At 34.8% G+C, this 23,919-nt stretch overlaps 1 protein-coding gene across 1 annotated transcript in view; it reads left to right on the top strand.

The window, feature by feature from the left end:
- LOC140049715 (uncharacterized) overlaps positions 1 to 23,889 on the top strand; it is a 48,809-nt gene extending 24,920 nt beyond the window's left edge. The window contains exons 5-9 of the mRNA XM_072094663.1: positions 20,750 to 20,840; positions 21,980 to 22,015; positions 22,347 to 22,598; positions 23,205 to 23,370; positions 23,748 to 23,889. Of these exons, the coding sequence (XP_071950764.1) occupies positions 20,750 to 20,840; positions 21,980 to 22,015; positions 22,347 to 22,598; positions 23,205 to 23,370; positions 23,748 to 23,889 (687 nt within the window). The remainder of the gene's footprint in view (positions 1 to 20,749; positions 20,841 to 21,979; positions 22,016 to 22,346; positions 22,599 to 23,204; positions 23,371 to 23,747) is intronic.
- The last annotated feature ends 30 nt before the right edge of the window (positions 23,890 to 23,919 follow it).

Genomic DNA, 23,919 nt, shown 5'->3' with positions numbered 1-23,919 from the left:
AATATATACGCCTGAGAAAGCTCGGAACGACAGCTGTGTACGTCGAGTGGATATACGCCTGAGAAAGCTTGCAACCAACTAAAGATAAATTCACTACATGGTGGCAGCGGTGAAAATTTTTGTTTACATGATTTAAGTATCAAGAAGAAGAAGAAGAAGTGACAGTGCCTACTCTACGGGCCTGTTAAATCAGTAACCAAAAAGTTAAATGGTTACGAAGATCTGGATTCCTGACAGTTTTTATACCGTGCGTTGTTTGGATATTACAACGAAGAAGAAGTACTGTTGAGCTCAAGGTACCTACTCAAGGCTGCTGGATATTCATCGGAGATATATATTCACCGAGATCTGAAAGAAGAAGACTGAAGTAACAGAAGGAAGCCCAGAAAATTTTGAGAAGATTTGCATAGCTGACTTTGTAAACTATTTTTATTTCGAGAGTAAATTTTTGTACGGAGCGAACTTGGAACGTTGTTTGTGACTTTGAAGTAAATTAATGTCTTATATTGTATTGCATTTAAGAATTTATGTGGATTTCATATTAATCAAGGTAATACAAATACTTTTATAACATATTTTGTATACATAAGTTTACATATTTCATTAGTAAAATTGTTATTAGCATGACAACTTTAAGATCGGGTAAAAATATAGATAAGACTATGTCAGCCAAAGATACAAGGGAAGATATGGTTGACCAAGAAGAGGTTGACCAAGTCAATGAAATATATGATAAAATGGCTAGGGATATTGATTTGCCCGAAATACCCGGCGGTATGCCTAAAGATATGATGCTCGAATATTTTCGAATGAAGTTCGAGGCCGAAAACAAAAAGTTAGAATTACAAAACCAACAAGACCAATTAAGATTAGAAGCAGATATAGAGCAAAAGAAAGCAGATATAGAGCTAAGAAAAATTGAATCACAAGAAAGAGTGAAAATGATGGAATTAGAAAATAGGTCTAGCTACAGTAATGCTAGAAATATAGGAGATGAAATGAAGGTAAAGGTTCCTACTTTGAAGGAATCAGATGATATTGATATATATTTTAGAACATTTGAACACTTGGCAGAAGCCACAGGTTGGGATAAGAATACGTGGTCCGCTAGGTTAGCACCTGAACTGTCTGGTAAAGCTAGGACAGCATATGCATCCTTAACCGTAAAAGAATGTGTAGATTATGATACCTTAAAGAAGGCAATCTTAGAAAAGTATGATGTGTCCGCAGAGACCTACAGATTTAAATTTAGAAATTCGAACAGAGTTAAAGATATGTCCATCAGGGAATGGCTGAATGAGCTCTCCCATTATTTAAAATGTTGGATGAAATGTGCTAATGTAAAAGAAGATGATGCTGCAGGCATTATTGAAATGATTATAATGGAACAGGCACTTGATAAAATGCCTGAAGATCTGAGGCTTTATCTTAGAGATAAACAAGTAAATAAGAGCTATGATATGGCTATGATAGCCGATGATTATATAGCTAATAGAGGTGGCCGTGGCTATTGGAATGCCGTAAATTCTGAAAATAAGCCTACGTATTATAAGGGCCAAGAAAATAGTAAACCTAAGAATGGTACGACTCAGAATAACCCTGGAGCTAGGCAGCAAGGATACAATAGGTATCGCGGAAGGGGAGGCAAATTCCATAACTATGGTAGAAATTTCCAACAGAGAGAACCTTCAAATGAATGGATTAATGGCCTATGCTTTAATTGTAAGGAGAAGGGACATAAAATAGGGGATTGTCCTAAAATGGTAGCAAAAGGAAAGACTAGTGACACTAAGAAGGGCCCGAATGTGAAAGATGGCTTAAGATGTGAAGGACTAAAATCAGATAGACCCCAAGTAGTTATAGATAGTGTAGAAAATAAAATGGAGAAGTGTATAATACCAGGAAAATTAGAAGGACAGGATATAACTATGCTTAGAGACTCGGGATGTACCCAGTCAGCTGTTAAGGAAAGTCTAGTGCCTAACAAATGTTACTTGCCAGGAAAATGGGTTACGTTAAGAGGTATAGGAGGCGATATTACCGTCCCCTTAGCTGAGGTAGCTATAGAAAGTAAGATAGTGACAGGAAAAGTGACTGTAGCCGTAATCGAAGGATTACAGAGGGACATGTTATTGGGTCATGATTTGGACCAGAATTGTGGGGAAACAATGGCTAAAGAAATGTTCGTCCTAACTAGGGAGCAAGCCAGAATAGAAAATGATGTTAGAATACAAGACGAAATGATATTGTTAGGGAAAGATAGTAACTTTAAGCCGATAGAAGAGCCGCCTAAAGAAACTAATGTACAATTGTTGAAAACAGTAGTAAATGACAACAAAGTAAATAAAACTAAGTGTTTAGATGATATGAATGGAACAGAAATGAATAATTTGTTTGACGAAAATGAGGATAAAGCTAAAGATAAAACAGTCAAACATAAAACTTATGAGCAACAGCACAAGCTGAACCTAACTAAACAAGAACTGATCAAATTGCAAACTAATGATGACTCACTCAAAGGAGTGTTTGACAGGGTAGTCCCTATAGAAGAAATAGGTCAGCATAGGGTATGTTTCTTTATGAGACAAGGTATATTGATGAGAAATTGGAGTAGTATTAAAGATAAGTATAACCAAGTGGAACAGATTGTATTACCCACTCAGTGTAGACAGGGTGTATTACACTTAGGTCATAATGTGCCATTTGCAGGTCACATGGGTGTTGAGAAAACTAAAAGTAGGATCCTGAACCAATTCTATTGGCCAGGTATATTTAAAGATGTGGTAGTCTATTGTAAAGTCTGTAAGGAATGCCAAAAGGTAGATAAGGGTAAAAGTAAAAGGAAACATACTTTGATACCATTACCGATTATAAGTACACCATTTAAACGTATAGCGATAGACATTGTTGGACCCTTATCTAGAACAAGCCGTAATAAGAAATATATGCTTACTATAATTGACTATGCTACGAGATATCCGGATGCTATCCCGTTACCCAATGTTAGAGCTGAAACAGTAGCCAGGGCTCTAATAGAAGTCTTTACTAGAGTAGGATTACCCGAAGAGATTGTACATGATCAAGGAACTAATTTCATGTCTTCAATTATGCAATCTATATGTAGTATGTTGGGGATTAATCAATTAAAGACTGCAGTGTACCACCCCCAAAGCAATGGGCTTGTTGAAAGATTTCACGGTACATTGAAAAATATGATGAGGACACTTACAGTTAAGCAAAGAAAAAATTGGGATAACTACATACCCCCCTTTCTGTTTGCATACAGAGAAGTTCCTAGTAAAGCGACGGGCCATTCACCTTTTAAATTGCTTTATGGTAGAGAGGTGAGGGGACCCTTGAGTTTACTCAAAAGTAATTGGGTAGAAGATGAAGAAACATCTACTGATGTTATCAAATACATGTTAGAAATAAGAGAAAAAATGGAGGAATTAATGAAAGATGCTAATGTAAACAAACTTGAACAACAAGAAATTATGTCCCACAATTATAACAAGAATGCTATTGATAGAGAATTTGTAGAAGGGGACAAAGTGTTGATATTCCTTCCAGTAGGAAATAGTAAGTTAGACAGTAAATGGCAAGGCCCCTTCACTGTTACAAAAAAGGTCAATGATGTAAATTATGAAATATACATAGGAGGTAGAAGAAAAGAAAAACAAATTCTACATGTTAATATGTTAAAGAGATGGTATGAAAAAGTAGAAATAAGTAAAGATGGTTATTATGTAGTAACAAATGTTCAGTCGATAGAAGAAGTAGACTTAAATGAAACAGTCCATGACAATGAGTTAGATAGTGAAATAGACATAGGATTGTCTTATCATCAATCTCAAACATGGAGAGATGTTAACGTTAGTAGTAATTTAAATGATACACAAACTAAACAATTAACAGAATTGTTAAAGTACCAACAGAATGTATTCTCGGATGTACCAGGTAGAACTCACTTGGTGACACATGAAATTAAGACAAATGGTGAAATGCCTATAAGGCATAGGGCATATAGAACGCCCCAAGCATTAAAGGGTAAATTGAAAGAAGAATTAGATAGTATGTTGGCTATGGGTATAATAGAACCTACAGTTAGTGCCTATGCTGCACCTATTATTGCCCTGAAGAAAGGCCAGAATCAAATTAGAATGGTGACAGATTTTAGATCACTAAATAAGACTACACAATTTGACCCTTATGTTATGCCTCGCATAGACGAAATGTTGGATGAGGTATCATCCGCAATATACATAACTACGTTAGATCTAACTAAAGGATTTTACCAGGTGCCTCTGGATCCTAAGACCAAAGACAAATCAGCATTTATTACACAATTTGGACAGTATTGTTACAATGTACTTCCATTTGGTATGCAAAATAGCTCTAGTACTTTCCAAAGATTAATGGATAAGGTATTACAAGGTACTGAGGGATATGCTAAGGCATATATAGATGACATATGTATTTATAGTCAAACTTGGAAAGATCATATTTTTCATTTGAATGATGTATTAGAAAGATTAAGTAGTGCTGGATTGACAGCAAAGCCTTTGAAATGTAAAATTGCCTATGCACAGGTAGAATTTCTGGGGCATAAGATTGGTAATGGAGAAATTAGACCCATGATTGATAAGGTTGAGGCTGTGGAAAAGTTCCCCAGACCTTTGTCTAAGAAACAAGTCCGATCATTTCTCGGATTAACGGGCTATTACAGAAAATTTGTACAGAACTATGCCGATATTGCTAAACCATTGATTGATTTAACTTTAAAGAGTAAAAGTAATACCGTTAAGTGGAATGAACAATGTGAAAATGCCTTTGTAACTTTAAAGAAACGACTTACTGATGATAATGTATTAAAAGCCCCAAATTTTGATAAGATGTTTATATTGCAAACCGATGCCTCAAATTATGGCATAGGTGCAGTGCTGAGCCAAATAGATGGTGTGTACTTAAGTAGAAAGTTATCTGTACATGAGCAGAGATATTCTGTGCCAGAAAAAGAGTGCCTCTCTATTGTTTGGGCTATAAATAAACTTAAGTATTATCTGTATGGTTGTGAATTTCAAGTTCATACTGACCACCAGGCATTGAGATGGATGGACTCAATGAAGGGTGCCAATGTTAGACTTATGAGATGGGCTCTGTTTTTACAAGGATATAAATTTAAAGTTATTTACAAGAAAGGATCATTAAATGGAAATGCAGATGGATTAAGCCGTGCATAATAATATTATAGAGGTGTTATTAGTAGATAGTTTAAAGTAAAATGGTTTTAAATGTTAAATTTTTGGAAAGATTGACACAATCTTTTTCCCAAAAAGGGGAATGTCATATTATTATGTTGTGATTCTCTCTGTTTAGAGAAGGATGCTTTAGACCAGGTCCGCCTTATTATTAGCCAATCAAAATTGTATAATTTTTGGAGGGAAAATGTTATCCTCCTCTGAAGCCTAAAATTTGCATATCCAGTATAAAAGTAGAATGTAATAGATATTAGAGGAGAAGAGAGAATAAGATCAGAGTAGATAAACGGAAAGATGATCAAGAGAATATTAAGGCTTGACTGGTAGTGGTAGAAAGATGTATTAATCGAATTACGAGGAATAAAAGTTCTAGTTGAATTAAATATACTTTTTGCATGAGTTATCATTGAGTGACAGCTGTGTACGTCGCGTGGAAATATATACGCCTGAGAAAGCTCGGAACGACAGCTGTGTACGTCGAGTGGATATACGCCTGAGAAAGCTCGCAACCAACTAAAGATAAATTCACTACACTAATCATGACGTCATTTGATTGGACGTGTGAAAATATAATTTTCATCAAAGGAATTGTTTATATTTCTTTTGGTTTATGTATTAAAAATGCACATTTGTCTATTTATCGTCGATCGTTATCGTCCTAGTGTATGGGCCTTATGCTGTAAATGTTCAATTAATTGATCATTCCGATTTTATTAGTTGGACTCTTGCACAGTTGCTGTCTAATCGTTGTTGTGTAATATCATTTCGAACCATATTAAATTCATAAATCATATTCCTTAACATGTGGCTGTGCATGGAAGTCCGGTCTACAAAAACTCGGGCCCGGGATCATTGTTATTGGGCCTGAAAGTGTTGGTGAATTCATAATTATACTTATATTTATATATATATATATATATATATATATATATATATATATATATATATATATATATATATATATATAATTATGTTATTATACAATTGAAAGCAAAACCCGTTGAATCTCAAATCATTAGGACTAGAAATTTGGCTTATCAATCAAATAAATACTTTCGTTCAAAATGAAACTCCAACCTCTCTAAAAGATTGAACTCGAAAACGGACCGTTTTTTTTTAATTGGGTATGTTGAAACATTTAAATATTCCTTTAAAAAAGTACATTAATTATGGTATTGATCAGTGGCTATAGAGGCGTAAAAACCTTCGGTTAATATCATGTAAAATGCACTGTGGAAGGGTCATTATTAAGACTGCAAAATTGGGCTTATCAACAAATAAATACTTTCGTTCAAAATGTAAAATCAAGGCTGAAAAATTGGGCTTATCAACAACAAAACATTTTATTATTAGACGCGATAACATCAATGATAATCAGTATAATTATTAATATAGCCACTGTTACTAGTTTTATTCTACATGCTAAAGTAAATAAATATCCACTAGAAAACAAACAAGTCTGAATGTTATGCTTATTAGCCATGTTATGTTTGTTACTGTAGGCAGGGAAGAGTTTAATTGTAATGTAACTCTTCCCTGCTGTAGGCCTATGATTGTTTGCAATGTCTACATATTATTTCCGTGGGCATATCCATAGTGTATCACTCACAAAAAAGACACATGAGTCAAATGCTCAAGATATCGGCTAACGCCATGGGACCATTGGCTTATCAATGAATAATAAATACAGTACTACTTTTGTTCAATTGAAATAGGAATCTGACCGTTTCATTAAATTGGGTGTGATTAGGCCTAAACATATAATAATTTATTAAAAAGGTACACTAAAAACAAATGCATCAGAGGCGTAAAGAACCCACGGTCAATATCATGTAAAATGTATATGGTATAAGCACTGTGGAAGGTCATTATTATTAAACTGGAAATTCGGCTTATCAACAAATAAATACTTTCGTTTAAAATGTAAAATAAGACTGCAAAATTGGGCTTATCAACAGATAAATACTTTCGTTCAAAATGTAAAATAAGACTGCACAATTGGGCTTATCAACAAATAAAATACTTTTTTTTCAAAATGTAAAATTAAGACTGGAAAATTGGGCTTATAAAGAAATAAATACTTTTTTTCAAAATGTAAGAAAACATTTTTTAAATATAATCCTTAAGCTCTGTCTATACTATCAAACTAAATAATAATGATGTGCCCATATTGATTTGATTTATTTCGGCATCAGTACATAAAATATCACAGACATACAATTAAAATTGGCAAATATAAAAATACCAAAATAAAACAAGGATGCCAGTGATAACTCATAAAAGTCCTCTACGGACTTGTTTCCAATGAGGTCCTTTGAAAGAACAGCAAAAAAGACAAACAATGCAACATATAAAAAAAAACAAAAAACAGCAAAATAGGACAATCGAAAAAAGAAGAAGCGCTTATTAAATAGTTTCTAGAGCTAGTGAACGTTCCTGTAGATACTTTTTAACTTTACTTTTAAAACAACAAACAGTTTGTGATTCCTTAATGTTAATTGTTAAATTATTCCATTCTTTAATAGCATTGTAAAAAAAGGTCACATGTGCCATTGGCTTGATAGTTGGGATTCTAAAATTAAAATTGCATCCCCTAGTATTGTAATTATGACTATCTGAAATTCTAATAAAAACGATTGCATAAATAAGGTGGACAACAATGATTATATATTTTAAAAACATGACAGACTCTAAGAAATTCGACACGGTCTTGGACTTTTAACATACCAACGTCGTTTAGCTGAGATTGACCAACATGAGATCGGGGACCTAACTTTTTTATAAAACGAACCATTTTGTTTTGAGTCGTTTGTAATTTTGATTTTAAATTTTATATTTATATTATATAGACATGACGATGTCCAATACGATATTCGGGCATATCACTACCATATTTGGGCACATCACACTTTTTTTGTTAAACTAGTTGGGACAGTGTAGACATAGAACTTTGTGATCGAAACATAAGTCGGAATTGGACTGACGCGATTGATTTAATTGGGTATTTTTATTAATGTAATGATTCATTAAAAACTATAATACCGATACGCGTTTGGTATTGATCAATGGTGCAAAAAACCCTGAGAAATAATGGTATAACGCGATTTGGTGATAGCTTAGCAATAATACAACCCATATACTATTATTATAAATACCTATTAAAAATCCATTCATATAACTTTTCATCGTGAACCGAAAATGTATAAATGTTATTCTACAGACAGTAATTATATATTCAAAAGCCATATTATTATTATTATCAATACCTAAATGTGATAGTAATAACCACATAAACATATTATTCCCAATACAAGTTTGTGCGTTTAATTCTAGAAAGAAACGACTGTGCTGACAGGCCAATGACATAAATCACAAGTAAAGTCCCAATTGTTCACTTGCGTTTTGATTGGCCGACCTATTATATTAGATTAATGAAGACTGTCCAGTCAAAAAGTTACGCGGCGTTTTTTGTAAGAAATATTTCTTGTTAATAGCTGAAAACCGGTTGAACTGCTCGAGTACAGCATCATAATGTTGAAGACAGGCCGATTTTCTTATGATACTGTACTCGAGCTGTTCAACTGGTTTTCAGTTATTAAAAACAATTATCGTAGGAGGAGATAGGAAAATGCGAAGCCTCCTCGCATTTTTGTGGCGGGTATTTTTCAAGATGAACATCCATTAGACAGTGTATACCACGATCGGAAAACACCCCTATTTGGGGCAAATCGTTGAACCTAAATTCGTTTTAATCGTCAATAACTAATTATCTAACTTAATTTAATTAGTAAACAGGGTTACATCAGGTGGTTAAAATCAGTACCGAAAGTACGAACCAACTTTATATACCATCGAGTAAAAATTCTAAAAGTAAGGCGCAATTTACCGAATTTTGCCCTTACGTAAATTTATATATAGATAATATAGATGTTCTATTCTTTTTTTTACGTTATATAATGAAAAAGGTTTATTATTATCATTGACAATTTCAGGCTAGTTTCTTCTTGTCTGATCATCGAGCAATCTATTGACCATCCACCATGTACCTGTATATTTGTTTGAAAGAATGATTAGTTACAGATATATTAAAAGGAAATTGATACTCCCAAACAAATTTTATAGTGATTAATATTTCTTTTTTTCATTACAGTATTCACATTGTATTGTTAAATTGTAAATCTAAATTGAATTGTTTATAATCACAAAATAACAGAACCATGCTTCCTTTATTGCTATTTTTCTCATATTTTACAAAACTGTAAACTGAAGTATTATACATAATTAAATACATATAATAAATAATGAAAGTACATTAAGTATTTGTTCTATATTTCTTTAAATTTTAGTTGTTGACATATCATTTGATATTAAATGTATCCTCTCAGTTGCTCATTATACATATTAACAAATCCTAATTTATTTCAGCTGGATGTACATTGTCCAAAAAATTATTTGTACTAGAGGGTGAGCTCGCTTCGCTCGCTCCCCCTCTAGGAAGTGTAGACGATGGTTCTCGGAATGATAATGTTCTCCTTATACATTTTCTGTCGGTTACCATTATTGAAAATGCTTGACATTCGTAAAACTTAACTACTTTGTTTCACAGTGTTTTAGATGATTAATAACATTTTAAAGTATAGTTTTTATTGTTTGGTAGGGCCATTTGGGGAGGCGGAGGTCATTTGAGGGAGGTGCTTATTCTAGGGATATATGTTAAATTTTTTAGTTCTAATAATATGGTAACATTTATAATCAAATGAAATCCTCTCATAGATATGAAAAGTGGTAAAAAAGAATAACACACTTGGTAAATTGCAGATAACAGTGCGGTGAATTCTACTACAAATAGTATAATTGTGTTATTATAAATATGTGGATGGACGTTTATTAGATAGTTGGGTTGTGGGGGGGGAGGGGGGGCGGGGTTATTATTCAAAGTGATGTTTTATTGGAGAGGCGTTTATTCAAATGAATACCATTCTAATAATTATTAATACATTATTTAATTTAATCATCTTTTGAAACTAACTGCCGTGACAGAGTGGGCCCAAGAAAGAAGACATTACGGCTTGCAACATGGGCAGACATCTCGGTCCTAACGGGACACAGGAAGATAGCCTACAGTTATTCCTGCAAGCTTACTCAATAAAACTCAGCTATCGGGATTTCACTCGAAAAATGTCTTATCAAATCTCCCTATGTAATTTTATAATACTATTCCCCACAATATATTCTGATTCTTTATGGCGTATATTTAATTTGATCTTTATTAATTTGCAGTATAATTCCTATTATTTAACTACTGTACCTTCACACATGTGTGGTATGTTTTAAAATAAACAAAAAACTGAAATGGCTATGATTAATGGCCAATTTTTTTTTCGTCTTCCAAAGGGACACTGTATTGATTGATGGAAAGTGCCTGTTTCCAGTCACCTTTAGGGTCAAATCTATTATTTTAACTGCTCCCTTGTGTATAAAAGAGAGAAAATATTTGAAACTAAGGTGAACTTATCTTAAACCCGGAAATTACTTTGACCGGGAAGAATTGAAATTGAGAGGAAAATCCAATGTTGAAATCATAAATGTTGTTAAAAAACTCTTTATAATATCTTCCTAAGATATAAATATGGAACAATAGCGTCGGCGTGCACACTAATGTTATCAAATCTACGTTTCGCGGTACATCTCGGATAGATAAGGTAGGTATCCAAGGCGGAGATTTGTAGAGAAGTTTTTGCATTGTGCTCGCCTATGTCAGAATTAACCATAATTTATATATAGAAGCTTTGGATTTAAAGCAAAATGAATTTTGTGGTCAAATTGTTTAGTAATCAACACATTTTTTAGACAATTTGAGAATGCTTAGAATGAACACTTTTATTCCCTCTGTCTAGGAGGTTATGTTTTCGCCCCTGTATGTTGTTGTTTGTTTGCTTGTTGGTTTTGTTTGTTTGTCAATTCAACTGTCGTCTGAGGATTTGTTTAATGCTTTTCTACTGTAACTAATATTGAGATAATAACAATGTAATAAATATTGAGAGATAGTTAATCAGAATTTAGTGTTAAAGGCCTGTTAACATCTAATTCTAATTTTCTTTTTTTTGTAATTAAAAAACAGTGTAAAAATTAAGTCAGATTTGGTCAAAGCTCAATAGCTAAGTAATCAAATTTCAAGAATGTCATTAATTGTTTTACTTCATGTAACCCAGGCTACAAAAGTAGGCCAGTCTAAGAAGATGAAGGGTAACCCAGGCCACAAAAGTGTGCCAGTCCAAGGAAATTGCAACACTTACACATTCCTACTTCCTTACAAACAAAGAAAGTACTGACCAACATACTTTAAGTATGAGCTAATTATTTTAAGGATAAACTATTAGCTGACCAAACTCCAAATAAGGAAATAGGGCCACCATCATCTACCATTAGATAATGGTCCAGGAATGTATTTCGGAACAACAGGGTGGGGCCAAGACATATAAAAAAGACTGCAGAGTTGGGAAAAATCACAACTCAACTCTAAATCTATTGAGAGCAGTCAGGTCCTCCCTGATACTTTTTGTACGTTCTGAAAGAAGTTGTATTTACACTTATTCCTTGCTCAACAAATTCAGGTAAGATAACCAACATAAACTTATTATTTTGTAGCATAAGTAACATAGCTAAATCCTTTAGTTGTACTTGTTAACTACGTATAGGATACTACTTTTATGTTTATCATTGCCTGTTGTTAAATCCAGCAATGAATTTCTTATCTTAGATACAACTTGATATATTGTAAATATGTACTATATGTTTGACCACCTTATATCGTATTGATTGTGTTTATGTGTAAGTTAGAGTGTAGCAATAAGACCCTGTCATTATATACTCACTAGGCTATGAGTTATTAGCTAATCCTAAATCATCCTTGAATGAAGCCTGTATAGAGAATTCTGTAGTTATAGGAATTAAATACAAAAAGGCTACCGTAGTACACAACTCAACTCTAAATCTATTGAGAGCAGTCAGGTCCTCCCTGATACTTTTTGTACGTTCTGAAAGAAGTTGTATTTACACTTATTCCTTGCTCAACAAATTCAGGTTAAGGGAAGATTGCCCAAGTTGGATTCTGTGTGTAAAGTCCACAGCCAGACGAGGGAATCGGTGGAGTGTATAAGCATCAAACTTCGAACGGGTTTACCACACCAAAAAGGGGACAAGCTCGACCACTGCCAGTTGTCAACAAACTTAAGTTTGACTTGTTATCTAAATCTTTAAGCATACTTAATTATAAGTCGCATATTGTATAATTTGTATTACGATTTAGAATAATAACACATCTACTATAAGCCAACTATTGTGTACTCTTTTATTTATTATCTATGTGTGTCTAGTGCCACCGCCCCAATCAACTCGAACCCCGCTCACCTCAACCCTAAGTCGATAATCTTTTGTGTTGTGTGTAGAGTGGTAACATAAAAACTGGCGCCCAATGTGGGGCTTGAAAAGGCACTAGTTAGATAATAAATTTATAATTATATACTATAATTGCATATTTTTATCATTGTATTATATTTCATGCTTTTCAATTTTACTTTATAATATTTTTGTACCCCTATATATCTAATTATTGTTTTATAATTTGTAATATTTGATCGTAATTTCACTTATTTTAATTTACAATTGTAACTTCTTATTTTGTATACCATGGATATATATGACTGGTGTATTAAACACAAGGTCGATCCTAGTCATGCTATTGCATTAAGGGGTGTATTGAAGGCCAATTATAGTAACGATAGAATACCTAATGCATTTAAAGAAATAGATCGATCCCAGGTTGTTGAAGTTATAGATGAAACAGATATCACTTTTCAATTACTACTTTCGTTTTCCAAACCTGTAGTAGATCTAAATATCCCCACAACCATTGACCACACAGATAACGAAACCTGGACTATTATAAAATGGGATGGGAAGACCCCAGAAAAGGACACCCATATCCTACCCACAGATTTCCAGGGACAACTACAAAAATTTCTCTTAGAACATGGGAAAACCCTGAACGATCTTAGGCTAGACTCCATCCCCTCCGACACCAAAGAAGTAGTAGTAAAACACCTAATAGGCAACAACGTGCCCCGTACGGCCGGTGTTCGTCGGTTACGACAGTTTTCGGGACGGGTGCCAATCCCTTCAAATGAGGTAGACTTTGAGACTTGGTCTCAACTAGTCCAACAACTTTTAAGGGATGAAAGCTTATCACAGGCTGAACAAAAGAGCATCTTAAGTCAAAGTCTCTTTCCTCCAGCACTTAATATCCTAAATAAAGTGACTGATAAATCAACTGCTAGGGAATGCCATGATGTACTTAATGAGGTCTATGGTTTGGCAGTGGATGCAGATGACCTCTATACTCTATTTAGGGAGACATATCAGTCGGAAGGGGAACTGCCCTCTAAATTTTTAATGCGCCTAGATGAAAATCTAACTAGGGCAACAAAGGCTGGGGCAGTTGGGGTAGCAAAGGCTGACCATATGAGACTAGCTCAATTTGTCCGTGGGCTAGTATATGACGAGATGCTATCATCTACATTAAACCTGAAACAACGCAAATCAAATCCCCCTACTTATTTAACACTGATTAAAGAAGTTAGAAGTGAGGAAATTAATAGTAGGGCTAGGGCAGAAAAGCGAACACCTAAGGCAGTTAGTGCCAAGGCTGCGTTATGTAGCTATGAAGCCCTTAGCCATGATGTAGAAGTTCTTAGAACTGAGCTACATCACCTCAAATCAACACCAAGCCCACCAGAGTCTACCCCTAACCCAAAAACGCGTTCTTCACCTGCGCCAAACACTAGGCCTAAAATATGTTATAATTGTGGCGAGGATGGGCACCACATGAGGGGTTGTCCCAACCCAACTAATGCCACATTAGTACAGCAGAAATTGGTCAAACGGTTTAATCAGGCGGGAAACGGCAGAGGGCATCCGGGAAGAAGGGACAACGGTCTGCCCCATCAGTAAAAAGGTCCCAACAAAAGAGAAAGGGAAACACTGGAACAAAAACATCCAATAATTTACTCCATAGTGCAATATCACAAACTAACAATCTTATAGGCGACCCTAGTGTCGTAACAATAATTGTTGACGGTCATATATGTAATGCAATGTTAGATACAGGCTCGCAGGTTACATGTATCAGTGAAGACTTTTATAAAGATAAATTAAGGGATAAGCCTATATACCCATTAACCGATTTAATAGTAACTGGTGCTGGCGGTCAGAACGTACCTTATCTAGGTTATATAGAGGTCAATTTAACGTTTCCTAAAGTCCAGACGGGCTATACTAAACAATTCCCAACATTAGCTTTAGTGTGCCCCAAATTAGGGAAGGGACTGTCTATGTTAATGGGCACCAACACCAGTATAGTTCGGGATCTGGCCACTGGCTGGACAAATACTAAGAAAAAGGGAAGGAAAGTAGGCCCCATACACTCTGCTTGGGCTGAAGTGTATAAAGAGGATAAGGCTAAGAAAGATAAACTAGGCCCCGTTAAAATATGTTCTCCTATGACAATACCTAGAGGAAAAATAGTAGAGGTAGAATGTGTTATAAAGAACACAGTACACCCTAACTTAGATGTGTTAATTGAAGCATCCCCGGATACCCCACTTCCTGGAGGGCTTTTAATCACACCCTTAATAGTCAAGTTAGAACATATGGGCCCAGTTAAACTTAGAGTTCCTTTGTCAAATTCTAGTAAAGAAATTAGGCTAAATAGAAACTTTAAGATTGCCACTGCTTTCATCCCCCAGTCTATAACGCATCACAGTCCGGAAGTTCACTGTAACTCAAGTACGGCCTCAAACAATTTTAATTTTGATAGCTCGCCAATTTCACATATAGATAAGGCGAAATTTATTAATTTACTTAATAATCATCCGAATGTTTTTTCAAAGAATGATTTAGATATAGGGAGAACTTCGGCTGTAAAACATAAAATACACCTAACTAATGACACCCCATTCCGTCAACCTTGTAGGAGGATACCCCCATCTGATTTCAATGATGCTAGGGACCACATTCAAGATTTATTAAGGAAGAATATCATTAGAGAGTCCGAAAGCCAGTATAGTTCTCCTATAGTATTAGTCAGGAAAAAGAAGACTAACGAGATTCGATTATGTATAGATTACAGACTTCTAAATTCTAGGACGGTTAGGGACCAATACAACGTCCCCAACATTGAAGATGCCCTTACAACCTTACGTGGTGCCAAATGGTTCTCATGTCTTGACCTCAAATCAGGCTATTACCAAATTGAAATGGCTGAGGAGGATAAAGCAAAAACTGCATTTTGGTGCCCATTGGGATTCTATGAATTTAACCGAATGCCCCAAGGGATCACTAATGCCCCCGCCACCTTCCAGCGACTAATGGAGAAGTGCATGGGGGAGTTAACATTCTCCGACGTTCTAGTTTATTTAGATGACTTACTAGTTTTTTCAACCACACTAGACGAACACCTAGCTAAGTTAGACAAAGTATTATCTAGGCTTGAAGAGTATGGCTTGAAACTAAATCCAGACAAGTGCAATTTTGCCCAAACTTCCATTAAGTGTTTGGGCCATGTCATTTCAGAGGATGGGGTAAGCACTGACCCAGATAAGGTAGAGGCTGTCAAATCTTGGCCCCGCCCCTCAAATGTAAAAGAATTGAAATCATTTCTAGGTTTTGCTGGTTATTATCGACGATTTATACAGCATTATAGCCATATTGCCAAACCATTAAACCAACTTATGACTAAGTATGACCCAATACGTAAACGAGGTAAAACGTTCAAAAAACCTAAATCCAATACTCCCTCAGAAAGGCGCCCTAGTCCTAATACCCCATTTGGTACTAACTGGTCCGAATCATGTCAGGTGGCATTTGATGTACTAATAGATAAATTGTCTTCAGCCCCTATATTAGGATTCGCAGACTACAATTCACCATTTATTCTACATACCGACGCTAGCACAAGCGGGTTAGGTGCAGCCCTATATCAAGAGATAAATGGGATAAAGAGGGTAATTGCCTATGCTAGTCGTGGGTTATCCAAAAGTGAAGCCAATTATCCTGCTCATAAATTAGAGTTTCTTGCCCTAAAATGGGCGGTGACTGAGAAATTTACTGACTATCTTTATGGTCAACGATTTGTAATTTACACCGATAATAACCCCTTAACGTACGTGTTGACGACAGCTAAGCTTGACGCTACAGGTCAAAGGTGGCTTGCCGCCCTGGTCAATTACAACTTTGATATTAAATACAAAGCAGGTAGAAACAATCAAGATGCAGACGGTCTTAGTCGTCGCCCACATGACCCCCCTTCCAATGACTTTGAATACGAACAATATCAAGAGAAAGCTGACGAAGTGTTAGGTAGAGTAAAATTTTCATCCTGTTCGTTCACAGCAGTCTGTAATGCTAAAATAGTTAATAAGTCTACTACACCTAATGATAAAAACACCCTTAGTTGAGTCAGTTAGTGATTCTCCTGATGCAATCCCCGCCATCTATGATAACCCTATTAGGCCTATAGATGGGCAGTCAACCTTGCCTAATGTTACTGCAGCGGAGTGGGTAGAGCATCAACAACAAGACCCTAATATAAAACCTATTTTTAAATTTGTATATATCAAACGGAAACCTACACAAGATGAACTCGCAAAATTACCCGAGGAAACTAGGCTACTCCTGAGACAGTTTGATAAATTATTGGTAAAAGATAATATTCTATACCGCCAATTTGTAAATAATATCGGAGCTATGCAATTGCAATTAGTGCTTCCAACCGCATATAGAGATAAAGCATTTACTGGCTTACATGATGACATTGGTCACCCTGGGATGGAACGGACCTTGGATCTTGCCCGATCCAGATTTTATTGGCCTCGTATGTCCTCCCAAATTGAAGATAAATGTAGGTGTTGTGAACGATGTGTCCGAAGAAAGGCCCGTGCTACCAAAGCAGCCCCCCTAGTTAGTGTCAGAACCACCATGCCTATGGAATTAATGTGTATTGACTTTCTGTCTATAGAACCTGATTCTAAGGATACTAGAAATGTATTAGTTGTCACTGACCATTTCACTAGATATGCTATTGCTATCCCAACCAAGGACCAAAAAGCCCCCACAGTAGCAAAAGCTCTGTGGAATAACGTCTTTCAACATTATGGCTTTCCAAAACAATTACATTCAGATCAAGGCAGAGATTTCGAATCTAAAGTTATCCAAGACTTATGTAAATATTTAGGAGTAAGAAAATCTCGTACAACCCCATACCATCCCCAGGGTAATGGTCAGGTAGAACGGTTTAACCAAACCCTGCTTAAAATGCTAGGCACTCTAGAAAACCAAAAGAAAGAACATTGGCGAGACCATGTTGCACCCTTAGTGCATGCATACAATTGTACTAAGAATGATGCTACGGGAATGTCCCCATATTATTTAATGTTTGGTAGAGAAGCCCGCCTCCCAATTGACATCCAACTAGGTATTGACCCAAATCAAAATGGTTCACTTTCTCCAAGGGGATATGCCGACAAATTACGACATCGCCTAGAAACAGCACACAAATTAGCCCAGGAAATGGCAACCAAGAAAGCTAATGCCAATAAAGCCCGATATGATAGTAAAGTGCGTGAATGCACTATTTGCAAGGGTGATAGGGTACTAGTAAAAAATGTGCGCTTAAGGGGTAAACATAAACTTGCTGATAGGTGGGAAGAAACTATTTATGTGGTTTTGGAACAAATAGGGGACAACCCTGTGTACAAGATAGAACCTGAAGATAGTGATGGTCCTACTAGAACATTGCATAGAAATATGCTACTCCCATGTAGGTTTGCTACAGCAAAGGAAACTCCCCCTAAAAGTGGTACTAAAGAAAAACAAAGACAGAGAAAGCCTGTCACTCGACAAGGGCACAAAACGCCTAAGTCAACTGTCCCACAGCCAGAACTATCTGGACATGAAACAAGTGATAGTGATTTAGATTATTACATTCCAAATTCAGTTCGCACACTTCAACAACCAACAGATCCATCTATACCTCCTAATCTGGGTAATGACCAAAACGTGGCTCAAACTATTATTGACACCCCAATTGTTAACGAAATAGAACCTCAGATCAATGAGGAAGATGTAATAGTTAACCATGATATTAATGATATCGAAGATGCTGTTATTCATAATTTAGACAACAATGATAATGTTAATATTGATAATGCTAATAATGAGCCTGATATTCAACCTGATGTCCACGAACCACAGGCTAATACAGATGATACCTTACGTCCTAAACGGCTAAGAACACAGCCAGAAAGGTTAGGTTATTTTGCTCCCGGCCAACAAGTTACATCAACTTCTAATATGGTGGTCCAAGTCATTGGGATGCAAAACCAAATGTTTGCTGATATGATGCAATCTCAATTATCACTTTTAAGAGGCTCTAAGCCGAATTAATTTTATAATGTTATTTTTACTATATGTTTATATATACACGCCAATTTTGATTCCTTTTCAATGTAATATTTTTTTTTCACTGTATATTTTATGTATTAAGACAGGTGAATTACGATCAAAAACTAAATGGTGACGTAGTTAAGCACTACTTTTAATGTAAATGTTGGTTACCATTGAGTTTGTTGAGCGTCGTCCGGGGACGGACGAGTATTTTGGCAGGGTGAGTGTAACCCAGGCTACAAAAGTAGGCCAGTCTAAGAAGATGAAGGGTAACCCAGGCCACAAAAGTGTGCCAGTCCAAGGAAATTGCAACACTTACACATTCCTACTTCCTTACAAACAAAGAAAGTACTGACCAACATACTTTAAGTATGAGCTAATTATTTTAAGGATAAACTATTAGCTGACCAAACTCCAAATAAGGAAATAGGGCCACCATCATCTACCATTAGATAATGGTCCAGGAATGTATTTCGGAACAACAGGGTGGGGCCAAGACATATAAAAAAGACTGCAGAGTTGGGAAAAATCACAACTCAACTCTAAATCTATTGAGAGCAGTCAGGTCCTCCCTGATACTTTTTGTACGTTCTGAAAGAAGTTGTATTTACACTTATTCCTTGCTCAACAAATTCAGGTAAGATAACCAACATAAACTTATTATTTTGTAGCATAAGTAACATAGCTAAATCCTTTAGTTGTACTTGTTAACTACGTATAGGATACTACTTTTATGTTTATCATTGCCTGTTGTTAAATCCAGCAATGAATTTCTTATCTTAGATACAACTTGATATATTGTAAATATGTACTATATGTTTGACCACCTTATATCGTATTGATTGTGTTTATGTGTAAGTTAGAGTGTAGCAATAAGACCCTGTCATTATATACTCACTAGGCTATGAGTTATTAGCTAATCCTAAATCATCCTTGAATGAAGCCTGTATAGAGAATTCTGTAGTTATAGGAATTAAATACAAAAAGGCTACCGTAGTACACAACTCAACTCTAAATCTATTGAGAGCAGTCAGGTCCTCCCTGATACTTTTTGTACGTTCTGAAAGAAGTTGTATTTACACTTATTCCTTGCTCAACAAATTCAGGTTGAGGGAAGATTGCCCAAGTTGGATTCTGTGTGTAAAGTCCACAGCCAGACGAGGGAATCGGTGGAGTGTATAAGCATCAAACTTCGAACGGGTTTACCACACCAAAAAGGGGACAAGCTCGACCACTGCCAGTTGTCAACAAACTTAAGTTTGACTTGTTATCTAAATCTTTAAGCATACTTAATTATAAGTCGCATATTGTATAATTTGTATTACGATTTAGAATAATAACACATCTACTATAAGCCAACTATTGTGTACTCTTTTATTTATTATCTATGTGTGTCTAGTGCCACCGCCCCAATCAACTCGAACCCCGCTCACCTCAACCCTAAGTCGATAATCTTTTGTGTTGTGTGTAGAGTGGTAACATTCATTATAGTTACTTTTTTTTTAATGTATAGAAAACTTTTTTACCGCCCTGTTTTTTGTAGCAAACTTTGCAACACTAATGATCTTAACCCGGAATGTTGACAGAGTTCTAGTTTAAAAGGAAGGCGTTCATAACCAGCACAAACAAAAATTATTCATTAAAAAAGTAGTCCTCAGTGGGATTCGAATTAGGCATTCAACCATGGAAAGTTAGATGTATACTTATTTATTACATCAAATGCACATTCACTTACTATGCAGTGCAATTAGGCTATGACACAAAATGTAATGTAGGTAGAGGTAGGTACAGTATGCCCTCACCAGGTTTGCCATGGTTTTAATAGCAAGATAAAAATTACATTTATATGCTGAAGAAAAATGAAAAGGGGGTTATGGTCTTGCAAATTATGTGACATTTTAAGCACAATTTTGTAATATGTTTAGGACTGCTTAGTATAATATATTTTGTAATCACATAATAACATGACATTTATAACCTTTGATTGTTAGGAGGGAAAGTCTGCCTTGGATTGCTATAATGAAAACAGTTGTGATAAATATGATAAAGATCAGAAAAAAGAAATCATTAACATTCTGAAAGGTAAGTACTATGAAAACTTAAAACAAAGCTTGGAAAGGTAATAATGAACATAATAAATAATAATTGTGATTGCTTGTTAAAAAAATAGAAGTAATTAAATCTTAATGATCATGGATACTTTTATTAAGTAGTAATTGTCAGTCCTATTATAAGATACAATTCAACAGTCTTGTAATTTTGATTTTGTTTTTTACTATACCCCTAAATCAAATATTTACATCTTAGATGAATTTAATTAGACAAGCCTATTCAACTAGACCCTCCCCTTGGAATATCAAGTTTTTAAACTCAACATTGTTATAGATTTATTTGCAGATTACATAGATTGCTTAAATCATAGTATATCCTTCTATTCATGTATAATTCTCTTGCTTTTTGTCTGAATTTTTTTAATAGTTTAAGTTATTAAGTTATTTTGTATTTTATCATGTTTATCTTCCGTTTTGCGATGGATTTATACGCTGTATGTATGTATTTTGGTAATATTATAAAGTAAAGTAAAATTAAACGAAGTAAAATAAAACAGACTATTGATTATTAATGATAAAAGGCATTGCCTTTTTGCAATTAAAAAAAAATCATATTTTTAATTTTATAAAATTAAAACCTTCAAATACTTTGTTACAATCGCTAATGTAGAAAACCACAGCTAATGAGTTGTAGTTGCTTGTGGTCGATTATGTGAAGCGATCCTTTATGAGATGAGGTGATCCCTTACGTGAGGTGGTCGATTATGAAAAGCGGTCCTTTAACAGAGATGGTTGCTTACCATGTGTGATCGTTTAGAAAGTTGGGTGCTTACGAGAGGTTGAAAGACTGTAGATAAGTAAAGATCGATGCATTTGCACATGATGACATTTTTGTAAAATATACAACATTTTCTACATTAGCTGGCGATAGTAACTACATAAGCTGGGAGGCAATTGTCGGTACTACATAAGCTGTTGACCGTTTCTACATTAGCTGGTGTTGATTTTTATTTATACATAAGGTGTTGTTGTTTCTACATTAGCTGGTGGTTTTACTACATTAGCGGTGGATTGTTCTACATTAACGGTTGTTTCGACATTAGCTGTTGTTAGCGGTTGTAACACCCTTCAAAATTAACTGTTTTTTACTCATGTATTTTCATTTTTTAGGCGGACCTTTACCATTCATAGATATCACATCATCAGGTATGAATATTCTTCAAAAACTTTTATACTATACTAGAGGTACATTTTACAATGATTTGCTGTGCTTTTTCATATTGGAGGTTTGGCTGAAATGTGAGGGGGTTTGTGTGTGTGTTTTTTAACAAAATGAAAGCGTTTGCCATTTGTCAGTAGCAAAGTTGTTGATAACATTTCCTGAAAATATTTCAGCAAAGAATCAATTAAACCATATGCACAGTGATTTGGAGACAAACATCTTACTAGGCATGCTGGAGCTGTGAACACTGTGTTATATGTATCCCCTTTCGCATTGAATGTTTTACAAATTATGAGAATATCTTATTTTATTTAGATATAACAACCAAAGAATTAATCAACATAGCCACAACAACTATTGATTGGAAACAACTAGCAGTAAATCTTGAGTTTACCATGGCAGAAATCGATCATTTTAAACAAGATAATCCAGATGATAAATATAAAATGACTTATAACATGCTGGATGCTTGGGCCATGAAATTATCAACTTCTGAGTCCAAGCGTTCGCAACTTGTTAAAGCGCTCATGAAATCTGATGAAAAAGAGTTGGCAAATAACATTGAAAGTAAGTGAAAACAGCTGGATGTATGCTAACTTCCAGACTGACTCAGACCTCTCAACTTTCCCAATAATTGTAGGAGTGTTATCTCCCAATATTCTTGTGATCTCCTGCACTCCTGTTAATATGCTATTTCTCACAATTTTTTGGATAAATAAAGAAAATAAAATCATGATAAAGATTATAATAAATGTATGCACTGTTTAATTGGTGTCTAGAAAACTCGGATCTCAGATATTTCTGAATTTTCTAGTTCTAGAAAATTCAGATTGTATTCTGCTATTCAGGATACCACGCTGTTAAATAATATTGAGCTAATATAGTAAATTTAATAATTAAATCAAAACATTAATACAATTATGCAAACCCTAATCTATAACACTGCAATGAAATATTTATATAAAGGTATACACTATTTTTTAAATCCCTCTGATTAATAATGGATATATCTGAGTTTTCTAGATCTTAGTTTTCTTGTTTAATTCGCCTAGTGAGTTGGCACTGTATTTTCTGCCAATGACAGGCATATATTTCAGATACCAATATCTTTAGAATTTCCATGAAAAAATGAAAGTAGGAAATTATACTGTAATTGATTTTGTTTATTTTAAGATATGCATGTTCCAGAGGAGATATTGGCAAGAGGACCTGATGCGGTGAAAGCATTTCAAAATGCACTTGAAGAAGGACAAACAGAGTTTAATCAAGGAAGAACTATTTTTGTAGGACTTGAGAATGTTGGAAAAACTTCTACTATCAATTCTCTTTTAAGAAAAGAGTAAGCACATTATATTATTTTTTGTTGATTGATTGTTTTCTACTTGCAGTTGGGAACAGTGTCCTATATATTTTATTGCGTAGATGTATTATTGTTTGATTGGTATATAACTGTACACATATAGTTCCTGTAAACACACATTGTTGAGGTGAGGGTCTATATTGTCTGTAAGGATAAGTGGAAAGTTACTGATAGAAACGTTAACAGATGCTTTCAATTTGTTTTCAACAGGATATTGTGAACCTCAAAATAGGGTTTAAAATAAGATTATAATTCAACGTAAAAACAATGTATTTGCAGTATACCATCAAATTATGTGTCTCTAGATTATTAATGCAAACATTCTTTTATAATTATATAATGTCATTTTGTCATAGGTTTAATCCATTGCATATAATAACAGATGCAATGGTTAAAACAACGGTGTGTACACCAGATGCCAGTAACAAAGAAATGTTGAAGGAAACAACGCATGATATTTGTAAGTATTCATTTTATTCACATACATGTTGCTGTTAAAAAACATCCAAAATAAATGTTTTAAAATTC

Source organism: Antedon mediterranea, chromosome 5 (assembly GCF_964355755.1).
Source record: "Antedon mediterranea chromosome 5, ecAntMedi1.1, whole genome shotgun sequence".
NCBI classification, from domain to species: domain Eukaryota; kingdom Metazoa; phylum Echinodermata; class Crinoidea; order Comatulida; family Antedonidae; genus Antedon; species Antedon mediterranea.
Note: the sequence above shows the minus strand (reverse complement) of the source record. Positions and strands in the feature narration are given on the sequence as shown.